The sequence below is a fragment of the Tursiops truncatus genome, chromosome 11 (assembly GCF_011762595.2).
Source record: "Tursiops truncatus isolate mTurTru1 chromosome 11, mTurTru1.mat.Y, whole genome shotgun sequence".
Lineage (NCBI taxonomy): Eukaryota > Metazoa > Chordata > Mammalia > Artiodactyla > Delphinidae > Tursiops > Tursiops truncatus.
In genome coordinates this window covers 46,968,319-46,991,638 of record NC_047044.1, presented here as the reverse complement: position 1 = coordinate 46,991,638, position 23,320 = coordinate 46,968,319, and the positions used below count along the sequence as shown (strand labels likewise).

Genomic DNA, 23,320 nt, shown 5'->3' with positions numbered 1-23,320 from the left:
TATACCACAACCTGCAATTCCAATTTCCAAATGGTTGTTGCAAGCGAACAGATTTCTCACCTACAACTTTTAACCTAATATGATTCTGGAAATGCCCTGCATGGCAAGAGATTCAATTCAATTCTGGTTCATTATGTGAGTAAACAGGAGGGCTCTGCTCCACAGAGGCAGCCATTCACAACGAGGGATTTTGATGTGACCTCACTGCCAAGGAGAGATTCTGTTTTCTAGATGACTTTCAGCATTGCCCGTGACAGTCTACAGGTGGGTCAAGGAAAATGAGCGAAATCAGCATGAACCACTGTCAAGTTTTAAAGTGGCAGCTGGATTCCACCAGGGGGCATTCCCAGCTGGGGTGTCTTCTCAGCAGCCACTAAATTTCAGGGGAAAAGCTTCATCTTGAGCCTTTGCAACAACGAAGAGTCTGAATCGGACTGACTAGGTAGACATGTCATTTTTAAGTGGCCTGAATCGGTAATGTCTTCTTACCATTATGGTCATTCATAGTAAGAAAATACATCCTGCAAAGGGGTGGAGACAGGCCCCCTGAACTTTTAGATGAGCTCTGTAACAAATACCTTGTTTGAGGGGCTCATTGGCCTCATGACCAGCCACTCCTGGAGACTGGAGGAGGCCAAAGGGTCCCAGCCTTTCTTGCTCTTAAGTGTTTCAAAATACCTGCTCAGAGGGTGATTTTCTTGCAAAGAAGTTGTCATGCCACCTATAGCACACAATTTCTTCTGGGAGAGATGTTGGCCTTGAGTATTTTCTTCTTGGTGTGAGGTAGGCATTTCATTTGACTATTCCATTTTCCACTGGCAGAGCTGCCCCACCTGTCCTGCAGCAGTCCTTTGCATTCTAATGGAGAGGTCTCCAGAAGATGCTGGAGTTGGGTCCTTGGCATTGAACTACACCTGAAGCTTCTCAGGAGTTGCTAGGCGGAAGTAGAGGAGGCAGGGCAGGCACTTGTGCCTCCTGGCTTTCCTGCCTGGCCAGTGCGTAGCGCCTGGCTTTTCTGGGGTCGGGCTCTGGGGTCTCCTCCGCCCATCTTCCCACGCGACGCACCCCTTTGGCCACCTTGGGCGCATTCCTGCAAGGATTGTGGTCATAGATGACCAGCTTCAGGCTTGACAGGTGGGCCAGGCTGGGGAAGTAGCGGATGCTGTTCCAGTCCACATCGATCACCTCCAGGGAAGGCATGTGAAGCAGCACAGGGGGGAAGTCTGTCAGCAGGTTGCCTGAGAGCCAGATGGTCCTCAGCTCCCGGAGGCGCCGGAGCCGGCCTGGCAGCAGACGCAGGGCGTTGGAGCCAGCATGCAGAGTCTTAAGGAGACTCAGCTCACACACCACATCTGGCAGCTGGGTGAGGTAATTGGCCTCGACCCACAGGGTCTGGAGATTCTGGAGCAGGCTCAGCTCACTGGGGAGGTCGCAGAGTTTGTTGTTGCCCAGGTAGAGGATGCAGAGCTGTTTCAAGGTACATACTACCTGGGGCAGAGCCTTGAAGTTGTTGAAATCCAGGGCCAGGATCTGCAGATTTTGCAGCTGCCCCAGCTCCAGAGGCAGGCTGTTGAGGCGATTGTCACTCAGGTAGAGCTTGGCCAGCTGCTGGAAGGAGCACACGTGCACGGGGAAGCGACGGAGCATGTTCCCGCTCAGATCCACTGTCTTGTCCAGCGGCATCTCCTGGAGGTCTCTGACCATGTAGTTCTGGCAGCGGTCAGCCGGGACGAAGGCCGCGAGGGCCCTGATGGTGTTCCCCATGGCAAGCCGCAGCCCGCCGACCCTGGGGCTGCTGCCTCTGCCCTGAGGCCTGTCCTCCCCTCTCTTTATAACCTGGGGATTGCGTGACAGAAGCCAGTCACTGCAACAGAGAGAAGTGCTCCTGATAGCAACTTGAGTGTTGGGTGACAGGCAGGGTCCTGGAGGCGGGGTCTCACATACTTGCTTTCAGTCACCTAAGCCCCAGTCCTCTTTATCTACATTTTTTTGTTTGTTTGTTTCAAACGGAAAATAGCTTCACTGTTTTTTCTAATGATAAAACGTTGAGACATTACATAAAGGTGGAAAAGAAGAAAGTGAGAACAACCATAGTTACACCCACCAGGGATAAACACTGTAAACGTTTTATTTAACAGATGTCCTCCAGCCTTTTGCTACACATAATCAATTTGTTTAAAAAAAACATACACTGTTTAGGAGTCTTGTTTTTTATCAGAACATATGGACATATTTTTATGTTTGCAGGTATCCATGCAATCATTTTAAACACCTGCAAAGCATTCCATTATATGGATGCACTGTAATTTAAACAGGTCTGTTGTTGGGCATCTAGGTTGCTTACAATGTGTCGCTATTATAAATATCCTGGTACATACAGCGTGAGCAGTTATCCACTAATTTCTTTAGGAAATGTCCTTAGAAGTGTTACTGGGTCAAAGATATGCATTCTTTAAAGGCTTTTCATTGGTAGTGTCTCCCCCCTAACCCCACCAGATCTGAACGAGTGTATACGCTCCACAAGTGTCCGTTTTCTTATTTCTTCATTCTTACCAGTTAGTAGTTTTCTACACTTAAAAAAATTTGCCTTTGACAAAAGACAAGTAGAAAAACAAGAAAGAGAAGAGGAAAATCAGCCTTCTAAAGCTTAAGTAAATGAGGGTGTATTCCTACAATGTGTCTGTGTGGGATGTGGCTCACTGCCTCAAAGGTTTGAGCTTCCTTCCATGGAGCTGAGTTACTGTGGGAAGAAGCTGTCCATCTGGGACATTTCCTAGTACTAGTCTAGGGCAGTCAGGCTAGTTCTGGCCAATGGAAAGTGAGCAGAAGTGGTATAAAACATTTCTAGGCCTGGTTCATTTAGAACAAACCTCACCTTCCTCCACACACTTTCCCCATCTAATACCCAGGGTGACCTTAGAAGCCACCAAGTACGTGGAAGTCATATGTTGAAGTCCTGGGTATCCTGGATCTCTGAATAAGTGCTAGGGTCAGAACACCTCCCCTCCCACACACACTACCACCAGTTGGATTGAGGTAAATGAGAAACTTCAATTGTGTTAAGCGTGGAGATCTGGGGGCTTATCTCTTAACTTATCTTAATGAATAGAGTAGTTGTTAAAAATAAGGAGATAAATCCTTATATACTGATGTGCAAAGATATTAAGGATAAATAAAGGGCAAAAAAACAAGTTTCAGAACTCTTTTTACCATTCCATCTGGGGAAAAATACACATATTCTTGCATATGCCTAAAAGTATCTGTAAGACAAAACAGTGATTATCTCTGGGAAATCTGCCTGAAGGTTTGGGGGTGATAGGAATGCTGACTCTTCCATTTACACCCTCTTGTATTGTTTGATTTTTTTTTTAACTATATACATATATTACTTTCAAAAACTCTATTCCAAAAGAAACGGATTGTTTCCATTTCCAGAAGAAATGGGTTTCCATTTCTAGCAGCCTGCCTGCTGTCTGGATAGAGTGCCAGGTTTGAGGGGAAGGCTTCATGCACCATTTAGCCTCCTCCAGTGCCTTTACTGCTAAATTGCTTATAATAGACTGAACAGAGCAATACAGGAGCATTCCATGTGAATGACCATTCTACAGAGCTATTTGGCAGTGCGGCATCACTACCCACCTTCTTTCTTCTCAGTCATGACTAAAGCCAGTGTCCTTGGACTTTCTAAACATTAAACGTCAAGGGCTTATCTTAAGCCCTCTCTTTGCTTTGCTGATTTGTCCTGTAATAACTAGCCTCTCAACAGGTACTGTGCTTTGGCTCTATATTTAGCATGGTCAGTGGTGACCACAAATGGTCATGAAGCTGCTGCCCTGATGTCCCTAAAAATGATAACAATAATAATGATTGCTACCCATTATTATTTATAACTAAGTGCTAAGCACTGAACTTGTGCTTTACATACACTGTCTTTTCTCAAAACTCCTGCCAGGTAAATATTTTTTATCCTAAATATTCAGATGAGAAAACTGAGGCTTAGAGAGGTTTAAGAATAACATCAAATATCTATTGAGCACCTGTTGTGTTCTAGATGCAGGGAATCTGGTGGCTAACAAGATAGATAGGATCCTGATCTCACAGAGTATACAGTTCTATCAGAGTGGAGTTAGGTCACACCAGTTGACAAACTACCCTCACACACACTTCCACTCAGCACTTTAATGCCAACCCCTAAATATGAGCAGGTGGCTAAGGATAACCACACATGAGACAAGCTGCCTCCGTGAGAGGTGGAGATTGAAATAAGCAGAGTAAAAGAAATCAAACAAAAACGATGGACAGAGCAGAGGAAATTCTTAACTAATTTTACTACAGTATCTTCAGAGAGTTAACTCTAACACTTGTGTGCTGCTTACAGTATTATTAGCTCACTTAATTCTTACAACCCTAAAATGTAGGCACTTGTGAGATAATAGAAAATATATATATTGGTTTCTACCCCTGTTTCCTGGTACAGAGCTCGTAAAACCCTTGTGATTTCCTGTGTGATAAGACCACTAGGAGCATCCCTTGTTCTAATATTTGGTCTTTGAACCCATCCAGACACAGCTCTCCTAAAACCCTTGTAAATTCCTAAGTGATAAGAACACTAGGATCATATTTGTTCTAATGAGCAACTCGGGGTGGGCTCCCGGGTGACTACTGGATAGGGGCTGGTCACTGGAAAGACCAAGTCATGATTAGAAGCTTGGGATGTTCATTCCCGCTCCGCCATCCTCCAGAGAAGGCAGAGGGGCTGGAAATAGAGTTAATGATGGTTCATGCCTACGTGAGGGAAGTCTCATAAAATCCCAGTACTAGGGGGCTCCGGGAACCTCCAAGTGGGTGAACACATCCACACTGGGAGGATAACACACCCCAATGCCACGGGAACAGAGGATCCTGTGTTCAGGACCCTTCCAGACCTCGCTCAATGTTTCTTTTCATCTGATTTTTCATCTATATCCTTTATCATATTCTTTAACAAACTGGTAAACCTAAGTGTTTCCCGGAGTTCTGTGAGCCGCTGGCAGGAGGGTGCATTGCTGTGCCAGGGGAGGGTGGAGGGTCCCAAAAGAACCTCCAGGAACCAGCCAGCATTTGAATATCTGCCATGACAGAAGGCCAGTTTCCACCAAAGGAGAACTAAAAGTGTGCATCTGGAGTGAAGAAAATCACCTCTCTCTCCTGCTGGACCCAACCCCCAGGGGATCTAGGGGGAGGGGAGGGGAGGGGGAGCCTAGGGAGTAAAAGAAAAGACTGTGTATCCTACCTCCAGTGCCAACTCCTTTCTCTTTGTCGGTCCTCAAGCCACAGGCCAGGCCTCAGCTGGGCAGAAATAAGTTTGAAATTGGATGAGATGTTAAAATGTTGAGGTAGACTTGACTAAACTTTTAACTATCTGAAAGTGTCAAGAAAGCTGTAGGATCTGCCCAAGCTGCTCTCCAGGGCTTGGGGTAGGAATACGCAAGGAGTGTGTGTGAGATAGGAAGAATATGGCTGATCTTCACTACACTCTACTGGATTCAGCACCCATGGTAAGCTGGTATAAAATTAGCAAAGTGGCCCCTAGAAGAACAGCCTATATCAAAAGGAGAACACACTCTCGTGCACAGATATACACATCCCAATGAAAAGACAATCCATGTTGCAAGAGACATCCAGAAAACTCTTGAAAACAGAAAACATAAAGTGAATTGTGTTCCAGTAATTAGCTTTGAGGTACAGCTGGCTTTTCCTTTGTTAAAATTCATGGGGACCATGGTGCCGGATGCTGAGAAGGGTGTCCACTGCCAGAGTCCTGGGCCTTCAAGAAGAGTGATCCAGGAGCAAGCTTATCCTCCTCAAGCCTGAAACCAAGCCTAGACTCCTGCCTGACCATGGGCACCTGTTGGTTTTGACTCCAGACTCCTCCACTGGGGTGTCTGCACAAAAATTTTGTCTAGAGCTAAGTGATGTCGGGTCTTCGGATGCTTCCAGGTTCAGTTCTAGTATTAGGGTTCTTAATTGCAATGCAATAAAAAAAAAACATCTTTGGATGATTCAGTGAACAGGAATTTATGACAAGGTGTTAGGATGCTCACAGACTCCCTGGGTGCCCTGAGGAACCTGGCTTGGATGTCCTAACTCAGTGCAGAACTGGCACCCCTGGGCTCAGCCCCTCTGCTTCTCCCTTTGACTCCCTGGTGCTGAACGCTGCCCCTAAACCTGAATGTAGCCACGTTCCCCCTGACCCCCCGAAGGGATTTTTCATAGGCCCTGCTTCTTTGCATCACTGGCAGTTGAATCTGATGGAGAGATCTCACTGGCCACATGCACACCCTAACGTAAGGGAGGCTAAGGTTGAGGTTTTGGATTTTGTGATGGGGGGTGGCCTTTTTCCACCACCAAGATTCCTAAGGTGAGAAATTCCCCAAACACAGGAAGGTGAGTTGTATACTGACAGCCGAAAAGAATCACAGATACCCATCACAACTAGCCTGTAGTTTTAACTCTGACCCTCCCGTGGCTGTCTGACCTTGCACAGTTAATTTTTCTTCCTATATCTACAGGACTATTGGAGCAGTTTATTAAAGCAGACTTACTTAATATGGAATATATGTGGATTTCCCAGAGCTGGAACATGGCTAGTTTCCTAAACAATTGTGTAATGTTAAAAGACTGAATGGAAGCATTATAATCTTAAGGCCTTCAAAAGAATCCAGGAACATTCAGTGTGACAGCTGTATCAGCAGATAACAATACTACTTGGGGAAAATGGTATGTCAATTAAACATTAATGGGTAAGAACTATTTCCATCAGTTACTAGTAAACGTTTATTGAAATGAAATGAAAGCAATCTATCAAAACAGGACTCCTACTAGGTAGCATTTTGTTAGCCTGGTTCTGTTATGTACTTAAAAGGAAAAAAGAAAAGATTTCATATTACTATAATCTATAATTTAGATTTATGATTAATTCTGACTTTTACTATCTTATTATGGTTTATGAGATGGCAGTACAGTTTAGTATTAAAAGCAAAAAGGTTTTGGCATTAAAGAGACCTTGTACAGTTTGAACCTGGACTCTGGTATTTATTAGTTTGGGGGCTTTGGGCAAAGTTTCTGTGCCTTGGTCTCCTCATCTTGGGAATGAGGAGAATTCCCATGAGGAGAAATGGGAATCACCTTGGGCTCCACCTCATTGAGTTACTGCGAGGATTAAATAAGATAATGTACTTAAAGTAATTAGCACAGCATCTGACTTACTAACCATGAGCAGGTATTATTGCTGTGCTTTCTTAAGACACTGTGCTGGGCTCATTGAAGCGTGAGTGAGCTGCAAATGTGTCCTCTGCCTACAAGCTGCCTACAACCTGAGCGAGTGCGTGGCTTAGCGACCCCCTGTCAGCTGAAGTAGAGCTGGGGTTTTGGAAGACTTCTGGGAATGTTTGCCCAGCATCTTGAACAGGACAGACACACAGTTGGCACTTGGTAAGTGTATGTGAATTACCGGAATGGATAGACTAAGTATCTGATGAGAGGCAATTGTATGCTTACACAATAAAGCCAAGGTAACCTGGGACCCTGTTTTTACATGGTGTTGCATCAAAAAAAAAAGTCATACAGCATCCCAAAATAATGAAACCCAATTTAAATCTATATCATAGTCACTTGGGAAACTGACAGAGGACAGATCACTTTCACGATGCCCAGCATTTCTTCTTAAGACTCCCTCTGCCTGCCTTTCCCTCCTCCATCTCCCACCGAGGCGCTCTCCCTGAGCACTGCCTCCATACTGTTCCAGGGGCTACGGGAGATGGTGCGGCCACCCTGCCCCAGCTCCCCGCCGTTTTCCTATTCCCACTCCCTGGCAGGCTGTCCTGTCTCACTTTCTCCTCGCTCTCTTTGTAGCCATTCTTTTTCTCCCCCAAACAGCTGTCAGCAGCCCTTTGAGGGCTGTCTCCAGATTGCATTTTCTCAATTTGCACAGTAAAGACCCAAAGCAGATGGGAAACCTCATTTGGGCACTTCCTGGGGGGCAGCCCAGACCGAAAATACCAGGCAGATCTGAATATCCCATTGCTTGTGTGGTTCTTGTTGCTCTGCAGATGGTTCCCCTTTCCAGGAGCCCTGTTCTCCCTCCCCTCTCCTTCCACTGGATTTCAACACCAGGATTCCCCAGAAAGCCGGTTTCCAAGGCAGAAAGGATCCCATCCTTCTTACTGACAAAGCAGAAGGGCAGTCCCGGAGACCCCTTCCCACTGAGGCTCCGCCTGTGGGAGTTGAAATCATTTAACCCTTTCTAGTGGATTTTTTCTGCTGTCTGGGTTTGTCCTGCCCTTGTTACCGAACTGAACTTCGGTCCGCTTGCCCTCCCTACAGCAAAGCCAACCTACTGACACCAAGTTGTGGTGAAGAAACGTAAGTGCTTACTGCAGGACCAAGCAAGGAGAATGGGCAGTTCATGCTCAAAAGACCCGAACTCCCCGATGACTTTCAGGGAAGGGTTTTTAAAGATAACATTTGGGGTGAGGGCTGCAGGTTCCCTTGAACCAAAGGGTGTATGTTTGTGTGTGTGTATGTGTGCATATCTGTATGTGTGTGTATTTATGTGGGTATGTATATATGAATGTATTGCACATGTATATATAGGTGTGTGTATGTGTGCATCCCTGCCAAGTGTGTATGTGTATTTATATGTGTATGTATATATGTGGTTTGCATGTATGTAGTGTGTGTGTGTGTGTATGTGTGTGTGTTCCCTTGAAAATCTTTTCAGGCCAGCTCCTGTTCTTCAGGTCTCAGCTTAATGGGTATTTCCTCAAAGAGGATCTCCCTGACCACCTTATTTGAGCTGGCTGCTTCCACTCCCCAGTTTCTCTCCACTTAGCTCTTACCACAATTTGTGATTGTTTTATTTACTTCTTAGTTCTCTTTTTTTTTTTTTTTTTTTTGTGGTACGCGGGCCTCTCACTGTTGTGGCCTCTCCCGTTGCGGAGCACAGGCTCCGGACGCGCAGGCTCAGCAGCCATGGCTCACGGGCCTAGCTGCTCCGCGGCATGTGGGATCCTCCCGGACCGGAGCACGAACCCGTGTACCCTGCATCGGCAGGCGGACTCTCAACCACGGCGCCACCAGGGAAGCCCTACTTCTTAGTTCTCTTGCTGCAGGAGACCTGCCTGAAGGCAGGGCTTGTGCCAATCCTATTCACTGTTGAATGCTTAGCACTAACGACAGCACCTCAAACTAAGTGGGCATTAATTTACTCAACAAATAAGGACAGAATTCCCTGCCTTCCTGGAGCATTTGAATGAAAGAATAAGTAATGTATTACTCTCAGTTTGATAATGTAAACTCAAATTGCTGGTAGCCAATGACTTAATATATTTATGAATCCATAGATTTTTTTCCCTACCATCGATGATCACTGAGGTAAAAGAGAGTGGCTCTGAGAAAGACTCAGAATTTATTGAGAATAGTTAACAAGATATACACAGGGTTGGAAAAACCTGGAAAGGAGCTCATATTTGCTTGGCAACCTGTAGGATAAACTCCAATTTTGTGCTTTCCTAGAGCACAATGCTGGGATGAAGACGAAGATTTCCCCTGAGAGTTCAGCCTACCACTATGAAATGTGCCTGCTCTGTGGACTTGCCCACAGCTGGATTCCAGAGAAGTCTCCCAAAGTACTCTGTGAAGTTGATTAGATTCTCACTCAATGTGGAACTGCTGGAACCTGTTCAGTAGCATTGCTGAGCTAAGACAATTATTCTGAGAAAGGGGGCTTCAGAAGTGAGCAGTGAAGTGAAACACGAACCCTGAAGGAGTTCCATCAACTCGATTCACAACTCACGGGTGGAGAGCCAGGGGGAAATGAACAGAAGTAGGAAAGGCAGCCTTTTTATAGCCTGTGTGTGAGTGAAAGGAACCAAAGCCAGGAAGATGGACCTTGAGGGGACTCAATCCCTACGAACCAGCAATGAGAGATACGCTCTCTGAAGCTGTGTTTCTTGACGGCCCTGGATAACGAACGGGCCTTACTCGTGATTACAGCCTAAGGCCATTTCAGTGACCATCTGCCCCCTGCTTTACGGAGTAGGATTTGCTATCAGAACATGGCTCAGTCCTTCTTACTTCATTGGCATGTTTCCTGGCTCTATAAGGTTTAGTGCAGCCCTTTGAGTAAATAGGTCCTTCTAGTTTATCAGCCTTTGCCAGTGGTTTTTAACTAGTGGTGGGCTTGCCCTTCAGGAGACAGCTGGCGATGTCTGAAGACAGTTCTGGTTGTCACAGCTGAGAGAGTGCTCCTGGCATCTGACAGGTAGAGGCCAAGGACCCTGCTAAACATTCTCCAATGCACAGGACAGCACCCACAGCAAAGAGTTATCTGGCCCAAAATGTCAATAGTGCCAAGGTTACCCTGGGTTATCCTAAAGCCGGAAGTTTTCTTGCAGGGAAATGCATCACTGTAACTGGAAAATGGGTACAACAGCTAGTATTTCATCTTCTTGACTAGAATACATTTTTTTTTCAGTTGTAGGGAAGATTTTCTTTCAATTTAATAAAGAGAGGTAAGATTGACTAGAAATACCCCATATTTAAGTATATTTTCAGGAATGTCCTTTGGCATTTTTGATACTCCTAGATCTTCCTGATAAGTAAAGGGCTGGTAATAGGAAAGCAGCTTTGGGTTTGGACCTGTGAAATTTGAATTAACTTAAACCTTATAAAGGAATCACGAAGTCTCTTGGAAGCTGTGTTTTGTTTTCTCGGGGAATGGGGGGTAGGAGAGTAGCAGGTGTATAGATCTTTTAATGCATTTTCCAGTAGAAATTATGCTATAAATGGTGATATCCCAGGTTAATCTCTAAGGGTTGTCTTAACCCACAGAACAGAAGTGTGCTGGTGATGCAGTGATGGCAGTCTTACTGACTATTGTGTGTAAGATGGTTTCTGAGGAAACGGATTCTGAGCTGCAGCTCAAGCGTCCGTCCAGTAGCTAGAGGTGATTTCAGAGGATGGTAGATGCTACTAAACTCTGGGGCCACCTGGAGCTGGGCACACTGCTGCCTCAATGCAACCAGCATTCTGTCAACAAGAAAGAAAGGAGAGGTTAGGTAGGAAACCAGCATTGCCTGCCATGGGGATGTCTGGTGTGTGTGGGTTGGCAGTTAGGTTTGGAATTTTAGTTCGACCGTTTCCTGTCTTTCTGGCCTTGGGGAACTTGCTGAACCTCTTTGAAAGTCTTTCTACATTTATCAACTGGAGATGATATTAATATCATGGTGGAGATTAAATGACAGTAAATACCTGGAACACAGAAGCTTAATACATGTCAACTTTTCCCCCTCCGACTGCAAACTTTCTTATCAATACTTGGTTGATACCACCTCACATCTTTAAGGCATGTCAGTATTTGCCCAAGTTTGTGGTCAGCTCTAGCCACATGGTTAAAACTACTGCCAATGTAGAACCTTCTAGGATTGATGGAGCAAGCTCATAACTTTGGGAACCAGTGAGCTATCAAAAAGCCTGGTGCGTTGCAAGCAACCACTGAACAAGGACAATGAAACTGGTCCTGGTGGCTCTGGTGTCTTTAAGGTCATCATGGCATGGAGAGCTAAGGGAAGCTTGGCGCAGCTAGAGGCTGTGACATCGTCTCTCCATGACTGACACCTACCATCCTCCACACACTGCTGAGTTGATGTTGAAAGAGATGAACTGAAACAGGGTGGGACTGACACCACGAGCTCACTCATCCTTCTCTATCTTTTCAGGATTTCTTTGATCCAAATTAAGTCCAGCAGACATCATCTTGGAGAAGCAGGGACCTTGGAGGAGTTCATGGAAGGCCACCAACCGTAAGTTTTTGCTTGTAGACATCTGTGATGCTTCCCTCAGGAAGTCTATTTATAGGAGAGAATGACAGAAGAGCAGTTATGTGATTACAAGACTATATTATGTGAGTAGATTGGGGATCTGAAGACATCTGGCTCTGAAAGGCCACAAACCAACCTGGACTCCCCAGAGGCTGTGTTTTTCTCTTGTTGGAGAGTTTCTTTCTTTAATTAAAAAAAGGTGTTTTTTTGGCCCGACCAGGGATCGAACCCAGGCCCTCAGTGGGGAAAGTGCGGAGTCCTAACCACTGGACCACCAGGGACTTCCCTCTCCCATTTACTTTTGGAAGGAACAGTGGCATGGGCTCAATATTGCTCCATCTCAGGTGTCTTTGAGACGGGAGGGCTTAGTCTGAGTCCTGGTCAGTTAGGATCGTATTGATGGGATGGGGTTGATACTGCGGGAGGGGCTCCAGACTTGGACTCTGCAGATCTGTGTTTGCATTACTCTATGGCCTTGGGCAAGTTGTTGAACTTCTTGCTCTTCTTTCCCTCATCTGGAGACAAGAGGGTTGGACCAGGTGGTCCGTAAGGTCCCCATCAAGCTTGGCAACAGGGACTTCCCACTGCATCACTTTGGAGTCATCAGACATGTATCACTCAGCTGCAAATGCAGGGAAGTGTGGGGTAAATGGAGTGGGGACTGTGCTTAGAAAAACATCGTTGTTTTTGCTTCAGTTTAAATTCTGGGACACTAAGTTAAAATGGCAAAGAGCTTGACCCAGTCTCCTTTTGTGTAACCCCCTCCGAGACAGTTAGGGGGGCCAGCATGACAAATGAAAAGAAGATGTATAGGGTTTGGAGTCAGAAAAATTTGAGTTTGCATATCAGGTCTACCATTCAGTGGGCAGAAGGTAAACAAATTCTCTGAGCCTTAGTTCACTTACCTGCAAAATTGGAATAATAACACCTACAGCATGGGATTGTCCCCAAGTCAATACAATAATGTGTTTAAAGTATTTTGCACACAGGAGATGCTTGAAAAGGGTTAATATTATTATCCTCTTATTATTAATGTTATTATTAGCTGTTGGGTTATGTTTATTCTGAGGAGTTCTAATAGATGCCCAAGTGAGCTGAGCCCTGAGCCAGCTCTGGGGCTGTTTCTCTCAATTCCTGGGCCCTACCTGGCTTCCTGGTTTGGTGTTGGGAAGACCTAAAACTGACCGGGCCAACTCTACATCCTTTTGGTTCACTATCTACTCTCCCAACTCCTCCCACCATGATGATTAAAACATAAATTAATCCTACGGTCTCTCAAGCAGATATTTGCTTCCTTACAGCAAAAAAAAAAAAAAAAAAATCCCTTTATCGGCCTTAAATGGTATTCTTTGAAATGTTGGCAAGATGCTATTGTTTGAATAGTCTTATGTCCTCCTTATGTACAATGTCTTATGCCTCCCTTCCTGGGGCAGAAAGCAATATCACATCGGCTTCTCTCAGCTGGGGAATGAGCTGGCGTTTTACAAGTCCTTTGATTAAAAGTTTTCGATGGTCGTCTACAAACATGCAGAAAATGAGCCCTAAGGCAAACCAGTGGAAGTGGCTTGTTGTTCAGCGGCTATACCTTGGGACAGAGCTGGCTTGCTCCTTTGTCAGAAGAACAGCCCTGAAAAGAATGCCTTTCTCTAAAAATAGGACAGTTGGAGGCATAGCTGCACCAGCAGATAGTCTTCCTAGCGGCTTTGGGACAGGCCAGCTGATAAAGCTTTCTGCTCCGGGTGCCCCAGATTACTCACAGCTGTTTTCTAGACCAAAGGGCGCTGGGGATGCTGGCCTCACGCCACACGTCAGGTGCTCTTCATCACACACTACCCGGGAGGCAGCCGTCGGCTTCATCAGCTATGGAGCCTTGCCCGCCCTCTAGAAGGGATGAGGGAGGGTTGGCAACCTGAACAGCAGGCACATTCCAAAACCCAGCAACCTCTCTGTTTTACTTTATATGTACATATTTTTTTCTTTTTAACTTCAATCAAAAGTTGGGTTGCCCTTCCATTAGAAGTTGGGAGATGGTATAATGCGGTGGTTAAAGGGGTGCGCTCTGGAACCAAACTCCTGGATTTGAAGCCTGTGTTTTATTTGGTTTTCTAATTAATACACTGTATTTTTAAGAGCCGTTTTAGGTTCACAGAAAAATTGAGCAGAAAGTACAGAGAGTTCTTATCTACCCTGCCACCCGCAACCTCCCCCATTATGGACATCCTACACCACAGTGTATATTTGTTACAATCAATGGACTCACATTCACACATCATTCTCACCCAAAGTCCATAATCCAAGTGGGGTTCACTCTTGGTGTTGTACATTCTTTGGGCTTGGACAATGTATAACGACATGTATCTCCTGCTGTAGCATCATACAGAATAGTTGCACTGCCCTAAAATCCTCTGAGTTCTGCCAATTCATTTCTCCTTCTCGTATAATAGGCAACCACTGATCTTTTTATTGTCTCTGTAGTTTTGCCTTTTATGTCATATAGTTGGAATCATGCAGTATGTAGCCTTTTCAGATTGTCTTCTTTCACTTAATAATATGCTGTTAAGTTTCTTCCATGCCTTGTCGTGCCTTGATAGCTCATTTCTCTTTAGCGCCGACTAATACTCTATTGTCTGGACGTACCACAATTTACCCATTCACCTACTGAAGGACATCTTGGTTACTTCCAAGTTTGGGCAGTTATTTATAAATATCTGTGTGCAGGTTTTTGTGTGTGTATAGGTTTGAGTAAACATCAGGGAACATGATTGCTGGACTACATGGAAAGAAAATGCTTAGTTTTGTCAAAAACTACCAAACTGTCTTCTAAAGTAGCAATAACATTTTGCATTCTCACTAGCAATGAATGAGAGTTCCTGTTTCTCCACATCCTTGCCAGCATTTGGTATTGTCAGTGTTGTGGATTTTTGAAGGCTTAGATGATCTGAGGCAAGTTACTAAACCTCTCTGCCTTGGTTTCCTAATTTGTGAAACCTGGAAAACAGTAGCACCTCCATTATTGGGTTTTCATGAGGATTAATTAAAGTAACCCATGTAAGGCATGTAGGACTGGGCTGGCCTATGTAAATTCTCAATAACCATTAGCTGTGTTGTTTGGATTAGGTTGGATTTCTGTTCTAAAAAGCACTTGAGATTCTTGGGCACAAAATGATGTTTAGGTTAGGGGTGGATTCCACAAAGCTATTTTAATAATAAGAGTCAACCGCATGCCATTCACCATGCTGAGGACTTCATATACCATCTCATTTGAATATTACAGAGTAGATACCAGCAGTGCTCTCCATTTTCAGATGTGGAAATTACCACCTAGAGAGGTTGAATTAACTTAGCTAAGGTCATCCAGCTCAGAAGTAGAGTTGGGACTTGAACCTGAGTTTATGCAGTACCAAAATCCAGCACTTAGCCCCTTGCGACACTGTCCCTAACCTGGCGTCCCTGCCACCTTGCACCTTTGGTTTGGAAATTTAGATTTACAGGGTTACAGTCTTCCCAAACCATTCTCTAGTTAAGCATTAAGCCAGGCCCACGTGTTAGAATTAATTGCACCCCAAACTTGACACATTAACATGATCATATTGAAGTCCAGGTCAACTGTTTTGTTCTGCTGAGGGCTCAGCCAGTCTCTGGTCTTTGCACATGCTGCTCCGTGCTTCCCCCACCTCTTCATCTGGCTAGCTTCCACTCTCCCCTCAGGTCTTGTCTTAGACATTACTTCCTACAGTGAGACTTCTGGGTTAGGTGCACTCCTTTGCTGCCTTAGCACCCTCTCTTTTCCCTATTGTAGCTCTTGTCACCCTGTATTATAGTTTTATGTCTGGCTCCACGAGTGCAGATACCCTATGGGTCTTGCTCACTGACGTATGCCCAGCCCACATGACGTGGACTTAATGAGTATTAGTGGAATGAAAGACTGAATGAATGCAAGGGGCTGGTGTTGGGCTGCAGTATGAGTTTGGTGTATTCTTACAGGCCCAGTCTCTGGGGTTGTCAGCCCTGACACCCGACTGCAGAAATTCACAATGGTGTTTGGCTTAGGATCATCCAGCTTCTGGGTCCCTTCGTCCTATTGCTTCAGCAAGGCATGCAGTAAGGAATGACATGGATAGGGGAGGTGTAGCACTTGAGTAGACTCTTGGGCAATGAAGTCCTTTTCCCCAACTCACTTACTCTGCAACAAGGCATGGGCCCCAGATGGGCTTAACACAGTCTCTGGTCTCTATGTTCTTCAGGGGTGTCCCACAATGACCTTCCCAGGGTCTCACCTCGGGGTAAATCAGTTGGTACTTGATGGTTTGGCCATATTGGTTGTTAAAAGGTAAACTGATATTTCCATATCAGCTGGTAAAGAACCCTTTCCCAGAGGCTGCTAAGTATTCTTTCCATTGCTCCAGTTTCCCTGCCCCTGTCCTAGGACCCCTCACCTCCCCACAATCCAGGAAACAAGGTGGTAACACCTGGTACAACAGGAAGCTCCCAAGACCCTGTTTCAGCTCCATGGCTGGCACCATATTGCTTCAGTCTGAGTCTTTACATAATTTGAGTATTACCCCTGGTATGGTCCGTCTGTATTCTTGGGAAATGGCACAGGAAGGAGGGGAGCGAGGTGACGGGAGCAAGAGAGGACTCAGGCAGTGTCTCTGCTCCCCGGCACTTGCACAGAGCTAAGAGGATGCAGGAATTTGGACATGCCAGGTGAATGACTAGCTGTTTACATGTGGTGTCCAGCTACCCACTGCACAGACAGCTGCTCTACACCCTCCTACACTAGCTCTCTGTAGAAGGTTTCGAGAACAACAGCCACCATACACTGAGGTCTTTCTGTGTGCTCAGTACTCAACTAAATGGCTATTTACTTTTCCTGACAACTCTGTGAGTATGCACAATTATTATCCTCATTTTCCAGATGAGGAAACAGGTCTGAGAGGTTAAGTTGGCACCCAGGTCACGGAGCTAGTAAGTGGCAAAGTTGGGAGTCTGACTCTGGAGGCCCCGCAGGGACTGCATTCGTAGGGAGTATCTTAGTTCTAAGGTAGAGGCACAGAGGCTTCTGGTGAGGGGAAGGCGCTTTTCAAGAAACAGTGCAGAAAAATGGAACAGGTTCATGAGAAGGCTGCCACAGAGCCATGTCACTATGGTGGCCAGAGGAAAACTTCCCAAGAATCCTAGGTCCTGTGGATGGCTGCCCTGGGGCTCTCCATGGTCTGAGCCTCTGTGCTGACAGAAGTGAGTCAGCTCCAGTCCCCAGAGTTCCCTCTGGGACACCTCCCCTGAGGGCAGTGCATTCAGAAGACTGAACCTGTGACCTGTCCGGAGGTTTCACGCTACGCTCAGTCTCCATAGCAACCCTGGCTCTCTGGGTAGTGCCCCAGGGCAGGCTAGGGTATTACAGAGCTCCTGGCTGGGAGCTCTAGGTCAGACTCTTGCTGGATGTCCAAGTAAATACCTGTTGCTTTGAGTAAAAAATGTGAAACTCACATCTAAGAAGAGAAAATTCTTGAAGGAAAAAAAATCTTGAAGAATATTCTTTAGGGAATTCCCTGGAGTCCAGTGGTTACGACTCAGCACTTTCACTGCAGGGGCCCGGGTTCCATGCCTTGTTGGGGAGCTAAGGTCCTGCAAGCTCTGCAGCACAGCCAAAAAACAAAAACAAAAATTCAAACCTTTTGGGACTTCCCTGGTGGCACAGTGGTTAAGAATCTGCCTGCCCATGCAGGGGACACGGGTTTGATCCCTGGTCCAGGAAGATCCCACATGCTGCGGAGCAACTAAGCCCGTGCACCACAATTACTGAGCCTGTGCTCTAGAGCCTGCGAGCCACAACTACTGAGCCTGTGAGCCGCAACTACTGAGCCTGTGTGCCGCAACTACTGAGGCTGTGTGCTGCAACTACTGAAGCCTGCATACCTAGAGCCCGTGCTCCGCAACAAGAGAAGCCACCGCAGTGAGAAGCCTGCGCACTGCAACGAAGAGTAGCCCCTGCTCACCACGACTAGAGAGAAATCCTGCATGCAGCAACGAAGACCCAATGCAGCCAAAAAATAAATAAATAAATGTTAAAAAAAAGAATATTCTTCAATGAAGAATTTATATTATACCTTGCTCATAATTAAGGGAAAAAAAGATGAAAAGGAGAAAAAAAAAGATTGAAAGCATTTTTAAAGTGCTGATATGGTTTTTATAATAGGCAATTTATTTTTCTTTCCAATTTTTCCAAAATATGTAATGTGTTTACTTTTAAATGAAAAACATAGATATTTAAATTCCCCCTTAAGTTCTAGGATGGCTTATGTCTTTCTTTAGGAGTTAGAAAGGGATAGATGCCCAGGAGGAGACCAGCCAACCTCCTCCGCCCTTGGTGACTTTTAGTAAATCACCTGATTGCTTTGATCAATTTCTCCTTTGGAAAACGGGGAAAACAGTAGAATAGTAGGACTTCATGAGATTAGGATGAGCAGGGAATGGGTTAATCTGGGTAATTTTATTAGGTCTGGCTCATGGTAAATGCTCCTGGTAAGTGTCAGTTATTCTGATCACTGGCTAACTAGCTCATGGTGTTAGTTATTCTCATAATCGTCGGTGTTATTATGACCACCAGAGGGCACTCCTGGCTCTGGGAGTCTGCCTGGGGATACGGTGTTTCATGGGACACCAGGATTCCAGTGTTGTGTGCCTGTCCTAGGTAGGTAGATGTGAGAAGAAAGCGCACAGATGCCCCTTCCTCCCTTGTTGATCTCTAAGTTTCCGGCCATGTGCTGAGAAAGAAATCAGCTTTAGAGTTGGAAGGGCTGACCTTCTCTAGCAGTGGTGGAAACTGACTATGTCATCACTCCCAGAAATGCACATGGCATTCAGATCTTTCCTCTGGAGTTCCCACAGACAAGGAGGGCAGACGTTTTCCCTTCAGTACCTGACAGGGACCTCCTGGGGATGGTGAGGGTGGATGGCGGGAAGGTGAGCGGGCCTGACAGATGGAAGTTAGGTGTGGTGGACAGAGGAGAGGCCCATATTCTCTGTTTTACTGGTCGCTGGCTCTGGGAGGCCACATGGAAAGAGGGTAGAATCCTGGATTAGTTAAATTCCTAGGCAATTTCATGCAATAACGTGGCTTCATTCTCTGTGAGTTGGTGACTCCACGACCTCTCTCCAGCCCTGAGCTCTCTTCTAAGCTCCAGACTTGTCTATCTACCCAGTTGTCTATTTGATTGTCTTCTTGGATGGGGTTTAATATACATGAAATAAAACTGTTCCTCCTGACTATTAACAGCAAGTACCAACTACTACTGCAACAAAAACAAAACAAAGAGTGAGCCTGTATTCTCAAAATGTCATTCATTTACTAAACAAGTACTCCTTGAGTGTCCACCCAGTGCCAGACAGTGGACTCATCTCTGTGGGGGGGGGTGGGCAGGTAGAGCAGTGAACACAACAGACGCAACCCCCCCATCACCGGGCTACATGAAGAGAAGGCGAGTGTCTATGGCAAGGAAGCTGACTATGCTGCTCTGCTGTGCACTGGTGAAGAGCAAAGCACACAAAAATATGAGGAGTGTTGCGCTCGCTTCTGGGCACACATTTGAGTAGAGCCATTGTGAAATTATGACACATCCAGCAGAGAGAGATCAGGATGTGAAGGGACTCAAGATCATGAGATGCAAAGAACAATTTGGGTCTTGGTTTGGCAAGATTTGGTCTCAAGAAAACACTGTGTGTGTGTGTGTGTGTGTGTGTGTGTGTGTGTGTGTGTGTGTGTGTGTGTGTGCGCGCGCGCGCGCGCGCGCGTTCTGGGAGCTTGTATAGATGCACCATAATGGCATTCTTCAAATGTCTGAGGCTAGTCCCGAGTGTGGAGAAGGATGGACTACTTAGGTATGGACCCAGAGGCAGACTGAGAACCAGTGGGATCTGGTTGCAGCTTTCCTTCCAGGGTGCAGAAGGCCATTTCCCGAGTGTGATGTTCCGGCGTACAGTGGCTCGCTTTGCGGAGGTGAATTGTCTTTCACTTGAGGGATTTGGCTAGATGAATCTTGGCAGGGATATTATAGGGAGAATGCTATCACACAGTGGGGCACCGAACTAGGTGATGCCAAAATTTCCTTTCCACCCCAAGGTTCTGGGAACTGGCAGATCAATGGCATAGAGACCCAACATGAATGCATTCACTGTCACCAGCCTGGTGCCAGCGGGCTATCAGCAGCCTCTGAGGTCTGTTCCTTGGTGTCCTGCAGATGAAGAGACTCTCTATTCAATAATGTCCCATTGATTCAAAAAGAGAGGAGCAGCTAGATCTGAGGGGCCCCAAGATATGATGAGGCTGAAGCCCCCAGCTCGGCTCAGACTGGGGCATTAGGCTTCTTTTGCTGCAGCCTTGCCTTCTCTGTCCCCATCCTGATCTACCTCCCTCACCTGGCTAACATCCCCAGGCACCGGCTCACCAGGGACGGGAAGGAGCTTGTTCAGTCACCTCCTTGATCTCAGATAACACACTCATCTTTATTGCATTTTCCCTCCTGATAAGCCTCTTAGCTGCCGATTTCTTGGTTGTTCTCTTTGGTAAACAACCTATTTGGGGCTTCCCTGGTGGAGCAGTGGTTGAGAGTCCACCTGCCAATACAGGGGACACGGATTCGAGCTCTGGTCTGGGAAGATCCCACATGCTGCTGAGCAACTAAGCCCGTGTGCCACAACTGGTGAGCCTGCACTCTAGAGCCCTCGAGCCACAACTACTGAGCCCGCATGCCACAACTACTGACGCCTGCGCTCTAGAGCCCACGAGCCACAACTACTGAGCCCGCACACCACAACTACTGAAGCCCACGCGCCTATCGCCCGTGCTCTGCAACAAGAGAAGCGACTGCAATGAGAAGCTCATGCACTGCAACAAAGAGTAGCCCCCGCTTGCCGCAAGTAGAGAAAGCCCGCACGCAGCAATGAAGACCAAACGCAGCCAATAAATAAATAACTAACAAAAAAACCAACCTATTTGGAAGAGATTTTAAATGTTAACAGAGATTTTAAGAAATAAGTGTGTGAGACGGGCTGTCCTCAGCCCCAGTCTGGTGACGCCCCTGGGATTACTGAGGCTGTGTGGGCCTGCTGTTCAGTGTAAGGAGGGTCCAGGCCACCCACAGCCCTGGGGGTACCGGGTGGGCCTGGGAGGTTGTATGGGACACCCTTTCCCCATTTTGGGCTGCTAGGGAATGCCCCTGCTTTCATCCCTCTCTGTGGCCTTTGCCTTTGCAAGTGGAGTTTGCTATATGCTGTTTTATCAGATGGGCTTAAGGCAGAAAATTTAAGAAATTATGTACCTAGATCTTTGACTCAGCAAGAGTCATTTTTGTGCTTCGGGGAAGAAACCTTAAACATTCTCAAATCTTACTTTTGTTCTAAAGTCAAGCCCATTTCTTTAAATAACAATAAAGATAGTTAACAATTATTGGGCCATAACTTTGCACCAGACCCTGAATTAATTGCTTTAAATAAAGTATTTTATTTAATTGTAAAAACAACCCGATGAGGAAGGTACTGGCATGAATGTCATTTTACAATTGATGAAATTAGGGCTAAGGCACATTGAGTAGCTTGACCAGGTTGCACAGTTAGTAAGTGTCTGAGCCTGACTAGAACCCGCTACCCCAGTTCTTAATCACCATGCTATTTAATAACATGATGATATAATAATGAGAGCAAACATTCATCAAGTGCTTACTATATGATAGGCAATGTACTATGAGTTTTGTATGTACTAACTCATTTAATACTCACAATAATAGGGATTACTATTATCTCCATTTTATCTGTGAGGAAACCAAGTCACAACAAGGTTAGGTAACTTCACAGATAGTGGTGGATCTGGGATTTGAACCCATGTAATCTGAGTCCAGAAGCTCACATTCTTACTCTCTATGTTCTCTTCTTAACACAGGTTGATTAGGCCGCATTTGAAGTTTAGTTTTATCAGTGGAACATAAAGTAAAAACAAGAGCTCACTCTGTTTTCTGCACCCTTGGTATAGTGTGGACCACAGAAGACGAATAACTTACTTAACCTTTACCACTGACCAACAAAAGTGCACCCTGTCTACTGAACACCACATCAGAAAGGTGTGAGCGTGGTACCCAGCCAGCCTCGTGTTGTGGATGCAGGGTGGCTGTGATGCCCACATGACCCACGTCTGCTCTTTTTGATTCCAGGAGGCCCCGAGGGATGGGATTGTGTGTATCCGCAGCTTTCACGTTCTAGATGTCACCACCAACTCTGGATGGCTCTGGATCTTAGGAGCTGTGTTTATATCAGAATTGTACTACATGTTTGATGGGGTACCAACAGGGTGGGGTTTGCAAGAGCTGTGCATGGGGGTGGCATCGACCCCCTTGGCCTTGGGTAGTGGGTGAGGAAGCTTCCAGAACCGCCCTGGTGGCTGTGGGGCTGACCCCCATAGAGGCTGATGGGACAGAGGGAGAGGGTCACTTCTAATCTGACGCTGGGCTTTCTACTCTTTGTTCTCAAACTCCTCAGGGCTCCTCCCGCAGACTCTCTGAGTATCCCTTAGAGTATATTCTGAGGAAAGCGACCCTGGACTTGGTGTTGGCTAAAACACAAGCCAATGCCCTTCTGGGAAAGCACTACGAACAGGGGAGTGTTCTTCTCTCTTGTATTTGGTGCTTCTCCGGACATCCGGTCTTTTATGTTTCCTTTATGGCTTTTAGAGGTTTTATTTCCCAGGCAGTGAGTGGGTTTGATCTGCTTCCCCGCCATCACTTGCCCCTACTCCAGCAGGCTTTACCAACTATGGCTTAGCTGTTTCTTCTTCTCCCACTTACTGACTTGCCCTTTTCCCTAGGAGAGTGAAGTCGGCTTTTAAAAATTACACATCCTCTCCCCTCCCCTCCCTGTGGAGCAGCCCCTGTTATTCAGTGCTCTGTGCCACTTGCTCTGGAGCTGACCTCAGAGTGACTGATGGGTCCTGAGGTCGATGGCTGGAAATAGCAGGAGGGCTCCAGGCTGCCTCTGCCCATAGACAGTGACAACCAGCCTGCTGGTGACTATGACCAGCAGCTGCAGCTACGCAAACCCCAGTGGAGAGGCTCAGGTTTCTCCAGTGGGAATGACACAGAAATGACATGCTGTTCTTGGGTCATCTGGGATGTGACAGCCCTACAAGGCCTGCTGCCAGTGGGGCTGTCAAGCAAGGTTGGTTAGTGTCATGAGTCCCTGTATCTCGAATGATCTGCACTGTTGTTGAGCCAGGGAGAATACTGAGACTGTACAGTTCTCCCGGAGACACAGGTCAGAAAAGAAATGAATGCAGGTTTAACATGTCTGATTGGCAGTGTGGGGCTGCTGGGGTCTATAGCAATCCGTAGAAAGATGCTCTGAGATTATTGGCTTTGCATCTTCTTATTCTTTCCCTCTTTGCACAGTTTAGGGAACTCACAGTGGTTGAG

The 23,320-nt window shown here is 46.2% G+C and overlaps 2 protein-coding genes across 2 annotated transcripts in view; one reads left to right on the top strand and one right to left on the bottom strand.

The window, feature by feature from the left end:
* Positions 1 to 924: 924 nt before the first annotated feature.
* Positions 925 to 1,764, bottom strand: LRRC10 (leucine rich repeat containing 10). Its single transcript, XM_033866328.2, has one exon. The coding sequence runs from the start codon at positions 1,762 to 1,764 to the stop codon at positions 925 to 927; it is 840 nt and encodes a 279-aa protein (XP_033722219.1).
* A 4,787-nt stretch (positions 1,765 to 6,551) lies between these two features.
* Positions 6,552 to 23,320, top strand: part of RAB3IP (RAB3A interacting protein) — a 168,079-nt gene continuing 151,310 nt past the window's right edge. Inside the window, exons 1-3 of the mRNA XM_033866325.2 lie at positions 6,552 to 6,759; positions 7,262 to 7,473; positions 11,760 to 11,843. Coding sequence (XP_033722216.1) covers positions 7,427 to 7,473; positions 11,760 to 11,843 — 131 coding nt within the window. The 5' untranslated portion in view covers positions 6,552 to 6,759; positions 7,262 to 7,426. The remainder of the gene's footprint in view (positions 6,760 to 7,261; positions 7,474 to 11,759; positions 11,844 to 23,320) is intronic.